General features: G+C 37.4%; 1 protein-coding gene across 5 annotated transcripts in view; it reads right to left on the bottom strand.

Annotated features, from left to right (window-relative positions):
* The window catches only part of RUFY3 (RUN and FYVE domain containing 3), an 84,332-nt gene that overhangs the window by 65,411 nt on the left and 5,795 nt on the right, over nucleotides 1-13,126 (bottom strand). Inside the window, exon 1 of one of the 5 annotated variants that reach the window (XM_032632036.1) lies at nucleotides 2,562-3,908. The exons of 3 other annotated variants lie outside the window; for them this stretch is intronic. In XM_032632036.1, the coding sequence (XP_032487927.1) occupies nucleotides 2,562-2,739 (178 nt within the window). In that variant the 5' untranslated portion in view covers nucleotides 2,740-3,908. Of the gene's footprint in view, nucleotides 1-2,561; nucleotides 3,909-13,126 lie in introns of those variants that run through there. One more of the 5 variants, XM_032632034.1, reaches the window with a different exon arrangement.

Here is a 13,126-nt window from a genome sequence, read left to right as displayed (position 1 = left end):
ACACAAGGTTGAGCCCAGCCCAAGTGTCACTTACTGGATGAAGCCTTTGCTGAACCTTCTCCTTACAATTAAAGATTTGGAGATTTGCTCCAGGTTTTTCAAAAAAAAGTGTATTAAAAGAAGTGAGAGAAAGATCACCTCCTTGACCACCAATAAGCACTGAAATAATTAAGTGAGTTTTTATCCCCACGTATTTAAGAGTTAAGCTAGGCAGAAATTCTAGGTCCAGGCCTACACTTTGGACAGCACAGTGAAGGAAGGAACTCTGTTTTCAGAAAACAAAAGTTGGAAACTGCAATGCTTGTAGTGCTGAGGCCACAAAGTTAGTCTATATTATCCTCTTAAGAGGATACATTATGCTTTTGCCCCTTTTCTCTTGTGGGTGTCAGAGGGCCCCAATGCAGGATTTGCGCGGTCAGATGTCTGAAGTATTCTATGAATACTCCTGTGCCTGGGCACCAGGTGCTCCATTTTGTCAACATAGTAAGATTCCCATTATCACTGGCCTGGTGATCACCACTTAAAGGTTAGTAGCTAAATTAAACTTAACAATTGTCACTAGCATCACTATTAAAGCAGACATTTCTTTGGTTCAAATGACTGTTTAGACATCCAGAGTTAGCCAGTGGAGCAAGGAAATAAAATCCCTGTATTTTATTTACCTGGTTTCCTAGATCACTAAACCTATAGATGTTTTCCTGGGTCTGGAGTTTCTTTTATTACTTCTAGTGCTAATCATTTGAAATTGTTTCTTCTTTTACCCAATTTAAGGCAGAATTCCAAAATTCATTTGTTAGCATTTCTCTATTTTCCTCCACACCCTCCATAGTTGACTCTAAGGTGTTGGGAACTTCCTATTTGTCTGTTTCCCTTAATCTAAGGATGTGCCACTTAAGCTTAGGTTGCAGCTCTCATACATTTTCCATCACAGATTTCTCCATATTGAATTTAAACAGTACCACTACAAATGCTTATGTGAACCAAACAGCTCACTTTTGTTCACTCACAGGAATCTTGCTCAAAAAACAAATATGTATTCAAATTATTAAATTTGTTAAAAGTTATTTTGAGACACTGACACACTAAATTTTATAATTAAGGGAATATTTGATATCGCATGACTCTCAAAATGAATATATTTTAAAACAAAATATGCAAATTGAGGCATTTGCTAAAAGACTTCTTGGTAGCCTTCTAAAAATGTATTTTTCTTCCCTAAAGATTTTTAAAGCTTTGGAGGCTGTTCTAAACAGTACTGGCATTGTATGCAGTTCTAGCTGATGTCCTCTAACCCCTGTGCACATTCTGAAACTTAGAGTCAAAGGAAGCTGTCCAGCTGACAAATCAATTGTTAAGAGATGCAAAGGGCCTTAAAAACTACTTAAACATTGCCCTAAAGACACACCCAAATGAATGCTTTGTGTTGTGATGTTAACCCTCTCTAAAAGTGTCTAACTGGGAAAATAAAATCCTTTTCAGACACAAAGAGTGAAATCTGAGTCATGATAAGATTGCAATGACACTAGGTCAAGGGAAAGGAATCACTTTTCCTAACCCAATTGCTAAGTGCAATTCACCTTGTGCCCTCTATCCTGCAGTATGTCTAAATATTAGGGAGATTTTATGAAGAATTTATTCTCATACATGAGCATTTCTGTCTTCATTATTTTAAGGGTAGAGAATAAACACTAGCTAAGAGGTCACTACATAAAAATACAAAACAATTTGACTCAAATTATGACTCATGTTAATTCTCTTCCTTACTGTACTAAGAGAATTTAGGGGTAGAAGATGAAACACTCTCACAATTTAGAAAAGGTTCTGGGAGAAAGTCACAAGTCAAGAACCACAAAGGTCTCAAAGGTACTGACAGTGGAAATTTCAAATGGGTCATCATAGATACCACAAATAACTTATAGAAAGCAATGGCCAATACGTTCCATGGGAAGGAATTACCTTATCAATCATGCCTTTTTAAGGCATTGTGCTTTTTTAAGACACCATATTCATTAAATAAGCACTGAATGTAAAACTGCTTTCTCATCTAACCTTATAATCTATACTATTAAAGAAAAAAATGTTTGACCAAATACTTTCTAGATATCATAGCCTGTTTAACATTATATCCTGATGATAGGATACCCTTCATGAGCGTTTCAACTATATCATGTACAACCCTATAATTATAGTCATGCTTTTTTATCTTTATTAAGAATCATTACAATTTCTATAATATTTTAGCATCTAATCAGAATTAATAGCGTTTTCATTGTTGATTAGGGTCAGATGTGATAAGTGACCTCAAATGTTCTTTTTAGAGGCTTCAAGACAAAGAACTCTAAACAAGCACCAGCATCTTTTGAAAGGATACCTCAGGGGGCAGGGAAAAATTATTTTTCCCAGTAAAGTAGAGAAGGGGAGCTGGTGGTAGGTAAGGATGAAAGGTTTTCAGGCTTGTTAATAGTTTACAGCATGGGTTCTTCCTGCCTTTCCCTGACCCTCCCAGCCCGAGTAACAATGGGGATGCTGGTGAGATACTAGTGAATGGGTTCTAACCATACCTTCGTGGGTAGGCTCTGGGTCAGGTGTAAGTGAGATGTCATCCAGCTCTCGCAGGCAGAGCCATTCTCCATCCATAGACACTCGGAATTTGCAAAGGTAGATGGTCTCCATAGCAGCCTGTGTGATCTTGTCAGTGGTGGGGGTCGGCATATCGGTGGGAGGCGTCAGAGCCGACATGATGACTCAGCTGGGACCACAACACACACACACACACACACACACACCCCACAAAAATAAATCCTCCTCAACAAAAACCCCCAATCCAAAGCTCTGCAACAAAGCTCTCAAGAAATGGGGTGGGGGAGGTTAAAAAAACACACCTTGTGGTTTAAGAACCACTGTTCAAGATAAACAATTCTACACTATCTCTTCTCATAGACAGCTCCTACCACCTAGCAAAATAAGATGATGCTTGTCTTCTTCCAGCTTCTCTTTTGTTATCTTCCCCTTCCCTACCTCCTTCTTTTTCAGCTGAGCCAGAGGCTTGAAATCCTGCACAGCCGATGCTACCTTAGCTGGCTTTGAAAAACTGGCCTCTGTATGAGTAAGTGAAAAATCCTCCTTCTCTGTGCAGGAAAAAAAAAAAGTACAAAAGAAAAAAAAAAAACCAACAAAAAATAAACCAATATTTTCGATTTAGCTTAAAAAAAAAAATCCTGAACTGTAGAAATCACTTCCAGGATCTGCTCAGAGGAGCTGGAATGCTGAGTTCTAATAGGATTGGTCGTGCGCAGTAAGCAGGGTGTTGACCAAAATGGCTGACTAATGAACTGAACTGAAAATTCAGGCTCATGTGACCAGCTGCTCTGAACATAGGGTGAGCAATTCCCAGGATGCTTTATAGATGCTGCTGATGCAGGGAGAGCAATTAGGCTGCTAGCTCTCATCCTGCACAACCCACTTCCAGACTATGCTAGTCAAACTGTGATCAGACATAACACAATGCACATATCCTCATCAATTCCCCTCTCTGTGGGATAAAAGGGCTAGATAACAGGAAGACAGTTAATACTGGGTAATACTGGACAGCAAAGATGGTAAAAGAGGTAGTTAGATTACTTTAACAAGCACATAATTCACCTCTTTTTTCCTTATATACTTAGCTATCAAAATTCTTTGCTCTGCTAAAGGTAGTGTTTTAAGAAAAACTAAAGCAGATTTTCCATTTAAATACCATACTCTCAGGCATTCATAATTTCCTTCTCCAAAGTACAAAGACCTAACTTTGTAGACAGGACAGAAGTGCAAGAAAAAAAAACATGAAGTGAAAAAAGTAAAATCCTTCCTGATTAATGGCAATTTTCCCCTCCCCTTCTGATATTGCTGTATTTACCAAGTTTCTGCATTAGATTATTTTCTAGTACCTTAAAAATTCTCCCATCTTGGAACATGCTAAGGGCACATTATCCAGTTCTCTTAAACCAATCTACCAGTTTACCCACCCACCCACATATCTATACTATCCAAGGAGACCATTATGCCTTGGTAGCAAGAAGTTAGGTACTTGCTTTCTGAGCTACATAAATAACAAGGAGATAAGGGATGACAAAGATTTTCTGTGACAATGTTTTGGACGATTGAAAACAAGTTTTTGTTTGTTTTTACTTAAGGGTCTGGTTTTTAGGAGGAGCACAAAACTTCAAGAAATATGCCCCAAGATGATTTATTGTGTTCTAGGATTTCTTATCAGAGGGTTATCTAAAAACTGAAAGAAAAATTTCTCCTTGAGTATTATTAAAATTTTTAAAAATATTTATTTATTTTTGTATGCGTTAGGTCTTCGTTGCTGTGCACGGGCTTTCTCTAGTTGCGGCGAGCAGGGGCTACTCTTCGTTGCAGTGCGCGGGCTTGTATTTGTGGTAGCTTCTCTTGTTGCAGAGCACAGGCACTAGGTGCGCGGGCTTCAGTAGTTGTGGTGTGTGGGCTCAGTAGTTGTGGTGCACAGGCTTAGTTGCTCTGTGGCATATGGGATCTTCCCAGACCAGGGCTCGAACCTGTGTCCCCTGCACTGGCAGGTGGATTCTTAACCACTGCGCCACCAGGGAAGCCCAAGTATTTTATATATATATACACACATATAAATAACTGAATCACTTTGCTGTACACCTGAAACTAATACAACATTGTAAATAACTATAATTCAATAAAACAATTTTTTTTAAGTAAATGAAAAGGAAAGCCATACTGGAATAAAGTGTTTACAGCAAATACAAAAAAATTCATAAATGCTTCCATCCTAATTTGAGATTCAACTCAAAGAAAAAATGCTGAGAACCAGATTCTGTAGGTAAACAGGTATTTTCATATTGTTAGAGGGAAGGCAATCTTGTACAATGTAAGAATATATATACGTATATGCTTATTTATAATTAGGAAGAACATCAGCAAGTTACTAAGGAAAATAAAATTTTCCAACTAGGTTTATTCATTTCTATTTAAATCTCTTCCAACATTATTCTACATCTGGACCAGAGCTATTCATTCATTCATTCATTCAGTAAATATTCACTGAGAGTACTCCATGTGCCAGGCACTGGGCATGCAGCTTAAGACAAGATCACTTCTTCAAGGAAGCAGAGTTTACATATCCAAATACTGAATATAAGTCTTTATTTAACACATTCACATTTAATTACAGTGCAATTCCTTTGTAGCCAGACATCTTTATAGATTAAAACTTAAAGGGAGATAGTTTATAGTTTCACTTTAAGCCATGTAATACTTCAAAACACTGTTAAGCAGTCATTAAAATCTTTAAAATTACACTGAATAGTTCCTGGAACCACAATACCAAAGAGCCCTGGCTATCTGTACATATGACATCAAGACTCTAGGTCACTGATACATTCTTAAAATATAGAACTGTGAATATATGAATTAATCTGAATGCTCTGGGATTGCCTGTGTCCACCAAAATCTGAATTCAGCCTGTCACAAACCATGATGGACAATCTTCCCACCAACCAAACAATAAGCATTTATTTAACCCTGAACAGGAGATCTGGATTGATTACAACGTACCAGCAAAACAAAAACATCTAGGTCAATAAACACAGAAACTTGATTAACATTCCTTCCAAAGGTCCTCTCCAGCTAGACACAAGGAAGGAAGCCCAAAGCAACTAAAACTTCTGCCAAGGAGAGAAAAACCTGTCTGCACTGGTTACCCTTGAGTTTCCCATACCTATCAGTTTGAGGAGGTATTAGCAGTTATTTCAGAAATAAGAACTGTGGGTGGGCAGGAAAACCTGTACTTTTACCCAGTTATACCTGTTTGCAGGTAACCACTCTTGAGTCTTCAACATGACAGTTACTCATTGTTCTGTTCATAAGCAATGAATTTACTATGAAAACACGCACTAAATAGAGGACTAATAAAAATAATTTAAAATATTGCTTGGTAATGTTTTTACTATGTAAACATATTAGCTTAGAATATAAAGGCAATATTAAGTCATCAGTAAGACATACAAACCTTGAACTTTTTTTTTATAATCTTTTCTCATAAACACACTAATTATAAGCTGTATTGAACTATTTTCTCATTTGATTCCACTTGAGAATAACAGCATATATTTGTAAAAGAGTTGTGAGGAGGTCTGGGGTACAGTTTGTGGCCCTAAAACAGAATTAACAAGGCTATGTGAAGTTCAAATCCAAGATAATGATCTGAACAATACTATGTTCTAACTGCTCACCCAGCATGAATTTTCCACATTATGGTTGATTCAAAGCAAATGAGATTCACTTTTCAAAGTTAGTAGTTACATTCCTTTAAAGTATATTTACTCAGCTACTATTATAAGACAAAGGTTGATTTGTCACACCCAATGTCCCTGTTATACGATGTGGAAAAATTATTACTACTTAAGGTAGCTACCATTTATTGAATTTTTATTTTCTGTTAGGTGCTTTGTAAATATCATATCAAATCCTCACAAGAATCCTGCAAAGTTGGGACTTTCCTGGTGGCGCAGTGGTTAAGAATCCGTCTGCCAATGCAGGGGACACGGGTTCAAGCCCTAGTCCGGGAAGATCCCACATGCCGAGGAGCAACTAAGCCCGTGCACCACAACTACTGAGCCTGCGGTCTGGATCCCGCAAGCCACAACTACTGAAGCCCGTGCGCCTAGAGCCCGTGCTCCGCAACGAGAAGCCACCGCAATGAGAAACCTGTGCACTGCAACAAAGAGTAGCCCCTGCTCGCCACAACTAGAGAAAGCCTGTGCACAGCAACGAAGACCCAGTGCAGCCAAAAAAAAAAAAAAAAAAAAGAATCCTGCAAAGTAGGTATTGATATTCCCTCTTTACATTGAAGGAAACCAAAGTTGAGCCACATAACTGGCCCAAGATCACACAATTAGCAAGTGGTAGAACCGGGATCCCCAGCTGCTTCTAGAACGCCCATTAAGTCCATTTTTTCTTCTATACTTTGCAGCTTCAGCACTCCACCCCAAGGATTAAACTTTACTCAGGGAAAATAAAGGAAAACAAAACAAAAGCAAAAACAAAGTAACACAGGCAAGGTCCTCTTGAAATTTCCTAAACAGTTATTTCAACAAAGTTAAGATTTGAAGCAGAGAAAAAATTTAACCGCTTTCATACTTTACACCTTAATGTTTCACAAACCATATATTCCACTTAGTCACCGTTATACATCTAGTTTATGTTTTTAATAAGTGGGCATTTTCTTTTCTTTCTTTTTTTTTTGGCCAAGCAGCAAGGCTTGCAGGATCTTAGCTCGCTGACCAAGGATCAAACCCAGGTCCCAGCAGTGAAAGTGCTGCATCCTAACCACTGAGCACAGGGAATTCCCAAGTGGGCATTTTCTGAGAAGCTGAGAATCCAGCATGTATCTTTCTGCTTGTGCTGGCGAAGGGTAAACCAGATTCTTCCTGACTATTGTGAAGGATGTCACTTGCTTAACTGTACCATTGAAAAAACCATCTTACCGAGTTCCCACCACATTTACTTATCCGGGTGGACATATTAAGAACACCTGATACATCCAGAAGTGTTAAAAGATAAATGAAGTGGGGAGGAACTATTTTCTAAAATGACTCATTTCAGAACTTCTTTAAATAACAAACTTCGATGCCTAATTTTAATTCTTAAAAAAAAAATCACCAATACCCATGAAACCATTGCCCAACTGGAGAAACAGATCAGTGTCTTTCATTTACATGCTCCTTCTCTGTTCTGAATTCCTGCCTCCCCTTTTGAGGCAGCTACTTCTGAATTTTGTGTAAATCACTGTCTTATTTTAGAAATATTACAAATACATGGATGCCTAAATAATATTTTAGCTTGTTTTTTTCTTTAACTGTAGCGAAAAGGGTTTGATACTGTATATAACCTAAGCCTTTCACCCAAAACTGCATTTTCTAAGATTTATCCATATTGTAGTGTGTAGCTTGTACTTTACCCTTTGGGCTGCTGTGTTACAAGGTAATAGTCCATTGTATGTATAAACAATTTTTGATCTATTTTCATGCTGGTGAGCATTTGAGTTATTTCTAATTTTTTCATTTTAAATGATATTATTTAGATACTTTTCAGAAATAGATTTCTGGTAGGTATGCCAATTCTTCTTCAACAGGTTTGAGGGTAAGAGACCACTTCATTTACTTCTTTTACAGTTAGCTGACTCCTCCTATTACTTAGTTCCTATTCTGCACACAACAGTGCTTCTTAAAATTTGTCAACTTGTGCAACTACATCAGTTTGTAAAGCTCACAAGTTCTGTTCCCCAAGGCTTCCTGGGTCACGGTTTTACAATTTAAGAAGAAAAGTCTCATCCCCTCCCCCCAAGTTCACTAGTTGCTGTTAGCACAAAAGGGTTCCCTTGATGAATTACCATCATGATGCCATCTGGGAAAGCCCAGATGTTTCTGCTAAATTATAAGATTATTCAATTGAAAGATCATGACTTTGTCACATGCTCCAGTCCTCCCTTTCACTTCCTTCCCTCCCCCACACAAAGATCTATTATGTCCTCCTCTAATGTTGAGATTGCTACAAGTTTAGGTTTATATACTTGGCAGGCTCAGTATTACTTTGTAGATATTCCAAGGAAGATAATATATACTATGAGTATACCTGAGAAGCTGAGTTATGGTTGCTAAAAACACCACCAGGACTATTACATTGCATAATATTTTTCTTGTAAAATTAACCAGCATAAGACTGAAAATAACTCCTACCTTAATAACTAAAATGGATCTCATGGCTACGTGGCAGTAGGTAATAATTTACAGATGTAAAGCTACCAACTACTTAGTAGACAATCTTGGGAAACTTGTCCTCCTCTTGTCTCAATTTATTCAGCTATAAACATGGAACTAAATAACTAGCTTCACAAAGATCACAGGCTCCATGAGAAGAACTCTGCCTGTTTTACACACCATTACATACTTGCTTAAAATAATACCTACCAAATACCAGATACTCCATAGATACTTGTTGGTATAGATATGTAACTCTAAAGCACCCTATATTCTTGCAATGATATATTTCCACCCTCCTGTTTCACTTCAACCATGAAAATCCCCAAGTTCTAGAAAATCAAGCTATATTTATGCCCCAACAAACATGTCATTCTAACACAGGCTTTATTCATTTATACACAACAGATTCAATGATAATATGTATAAAGCACCTATTATGTCTAGCCACTATGGATATGAAGAAAGAACAAGGCAATAGACAAGAAACAGAAAATTATAGGTGTTTAAGAAATTTCTAAATCCCTGTCACACACATGGCTATTCAGTGTTGCTTACATACCTAACTATTTTCTCTGTCACACTGGTGGCTTGTGAATTTCACATTAATTCATTTTTAGCAAATAGGGCTTTATCAGGTAGAACAAGGAACTAGAGGGCTACTGCTGCCTAAAGAGGAGCCTCCAGTTTAGGATGTGATTCCAGTTATGGGAGGTGGTGAAGGAGGCTGAGAGCATGTGGACTCAAGCCAGAATGCCCACAGTCAATCCTAGGTCCATCACTTAGAAGCTGAGTGCTTGTTTCTGCGCCTATTTCTTCACTGACAAAATGGCGATACTCATATTAACTACTTCAGAGTTAGATGAAGTAATGAAAGTAAAATGCTCAACATGGCACTTCACACAAAGTAAGCAGTCAGTAAATGGCAGCCATTATCATCATTTTAATATGTGATTCTGCTTTCGAGAGTACTGGGAAACAACCCCAAAACCCAAAAAACCCAAAAACCCTATCAATCACATGAAATGAAAGTCAGTAAGGATGAATGTTCAAGGGACTAAGGTAGAGGAAAGTAAAAAAGGCGATCTGAGTAAAGGGTATGCTGGGGCATCACTTGGGACTTGAGAAAGGAAGAGGAGAGAGGGGTCAGAATTTTACCAAGCCTTTGTAACAGGTGACCAGATTTCCTAAGTTCATAAAAAAGGCAGAGGAAGCAGATAAATGTCTGTGGACAGTCCATAAACAGATTCTAAAATTAGAGAGAAAAACCGTATTCTTAAAGGCAATATGTTGAAACAATTTCTCCCGCTTTCTACATGCCTTTTGCTGTCACAGTCTGCTAATCTCTCCTTTCCTTATGGATCATGAGGTTTCAGACTTTCCCGCCTCTGCCCCACCATCCATGACACTCCCTCTGACACATGCTGAGTGTCATGTCCATTCCGTATGGAGCAAGTCTAGAACCAGACACTCACTAAGATGGGTTGTGCAAAGAGGAATATCATCTTGGCCCAGCAGCCCTTGATTCCTGATCTGTTATGTTTTAGGAAGACTATGAACTTTTCACAATTACTCAAACATAGCTACAGTAGAGGGCATGACAGTATTGATAGGTACCCTCTCAAGTACCACTGCCTTTGTAACTCTAAAAGCGTAATTTCAAACCAATTTTTTATGCTTATGGTATACTACTAACTTCCCAAAATAAAATTTAAAGCTCATACTTGAGCCACTTCACACAGTAGGAAGACATTATAATGTTAATAAGGTTTGTGTAGAAATATAAGTTGTGATGTTCTGCAAAGTTCATTAAAATGGGATTCTACTTTTATTTATGATGGCTACAGGTTACTTATTGTGTAATGATAGAGAAGCAGCATATCTTTTATGCAACTTGTTTCATTATTTAAGGAATTTTCAAAAATATTAGCCAACAAGGAATTATCATTATTTCATCCAGTTAATTTGGCTAAACTCTCATCATCATCCACCTAGACTTTCTACTACCTATAACATACACTAGAAAAATATGTTCTCAGCTTCTTGATAAAATTTTACCTGTTTAACACATAGGTTTCTGTTAAAAGTCAAACAAAAAAGGGAAAAGATGAGAGACAAAATACAGTCAGGTGAACACGTTTTGAAGCCAATACTATTCTTTCAGTCTGAAAAGTTGCTTTCTTTGCCACCTTTCCTCTGCTGTCTCTCCCACCCAGGAACTTTTTTACTGTCTTCTACCCAAACTGGGTCCTTTAAGGCCTTGGTGAGGGAGTATACGGTGATTAACAACATGAGCTTTGGATACTCAGACTGTTGAGGAATATGAATTCATTCTCTGTCCTTCAGTTAAAAAAAAGCAATATATACAAATATTGAATTATTATGTTGTATACCTGAAACTAACACAATATGTCAATTATGGTTACGGGGGGGAAGGTTGAGGGGAAAGGATAGTTAGGGAGTTTGGGTTTGACATGTACACACTGCTATATTTAAAATGGATAGCCTACAGGGACCTACTGTATACCACAGGGAACTCTGCTCAATATTCTGTAATAACCTAAATAGGAAAAGAATTCGAAAAAGAATAGATACATGTATATGTATAACTGAATCATTTTGCTGTTCACCTGAAACTAATACAACATTGTTAATCAACTATACTCCAATATAAAATAATTTTTAAAATACGTCAATTATATATCAATAAAAACAAAAACCAAACAAACAAAAAACACTTCTGGGGACAGGGCCAGAAATCTGTGTTAACAAGACCTCCAGGTGACTCTGATGTGTGCTAAAGTTTGAGATAAGACTTTTCCTAAAACCAAAGAATCTACATCTCCAGAATAATCTTCTAAATCCAAGGTTACTCTATCAGAATTTATTTCATAATAGCTTAGATATCACTAAAAGACTGAATCAAATACTCTGATGAAAAACGTATGTTGCACCTACCTATATGAATTCTATGTGAACTACTCCTCCCCATTTTTTTCTTTTCAGCTTTCATTGTTAAGTGAGTAGCTTTATGCACTAGCTCTTCCATCTAATGGAAATTCTAAGAAATACCTCTTATAAATATAACCCCCCAAACTGATAAGTACTGATACATGTGAAGTTTGTGCCTCCCTGCCTAGAACATAAAAATATTCTATAAATGTAGCCACTAAGTACCATTACTATCTTACTAGTCACATTCTTTATTCATAATTGTTTGGGTTACAGAACTACAGTAAAATTTCTGTTATCTAATGAAGAACCTTTTAGGATCCTCTAGTATCCAGAATGAAGCTAAGATGAGAACTAAGAAAAAAGAAAACTCTGAAAGAATGAACCCATGATTATCAATAGCAGAGCAGCCAAAACAAAGACTCAAAAATTACATCTAATATTCTGAAACTGTTGCTTTGTCAGTAAGAACCATAACAGGACTTTTTGATAATGCCAGGCCAGAAGAGTAAGTAAAACAAAAGAAAGCAGGCAGAAGAGAAGGGGAGCAATTGGCTGGGAAGACAAACTGTTGACAGTTTAGGCAGCAGTGGTGATAAAAGCAAAATCAGGAAGGCAAGCAGCAGACAGCAAGCTTAGTCATGAGGTGGGAAATGGGGGTATGACCCAGCTCCCAGGATGCTCAAGATCCCAGGTTATTTCAGCTGTGTGTGGAAAAGGACCCACCTGCATTTAGATACTCTTAAGGGCTAAACTACAGGTCTCTGGTAGTCACTAATCTACAATTACACACCGAAGATGCTACGTTTCTGAGGGTTTCCCCCCTTTTCTTATGGGCCTTTACTTCTGCTACTTGACAAAACAGCATTTAATGAATCAGAAAGTGGCTCTTTGCATTCTGAACACAGCTGGAAAAGAGCTGATGGCTGACAGATTTGTGAATCACAATACTGTAAATGAAGGCACTGCTCTACATTAATTATAACAAAATGCTGTCTTCTAAAAAGTCACACATCAAGCTAAAACCTACTCATGTGAGGTGAATGCTCAAAACTTTTTGGTTCTGATGGTTCAACCCTTCCCCTGCACACCTCCCAATTTTGAGCAGATGCCTCTACATTTACAAATCCAAAAAAAGTGACTTTTGTCTTTTCAAAGTTTAAAAAGCATACAGCAGATGAACTGATTAATGTGTATTCAACTCCTAATCAGGTATAATGTTTTCTAGAGTACTATTAGACAATGAAAAAAGAAGAAAGAGAGAGACATAATAATAGAAATACCCATGGAGAATAAAGTCAATGAATAAATACATACATACACACACAAATAATGTATATATGCACATATACCTATATAATACATACATATCTTTCTATTGTAGGTGT

The sequence above is a fragment of the Phocoena sinus genome, chromosome 5 (genome assembly GCF_008692025.1).
Source record: "Phocoena sinus isolate mPhoSin1 chromosome 5, mPhoSin1.pri, whole genome shotgun sequence".
NCBI classification, from domain to species: domain Eukaryota; kingdom Metazoa; phylum Chordata; class Mammalia; order Artiodactyla; family Phocoenidae; genus Phocoena; species Phocoena sinus.
The sequence above is the reverse complement of the archived record's forward strand: the minus strand, read 5'-3'. Positions and strand labels throughout refer to the sequence as shown.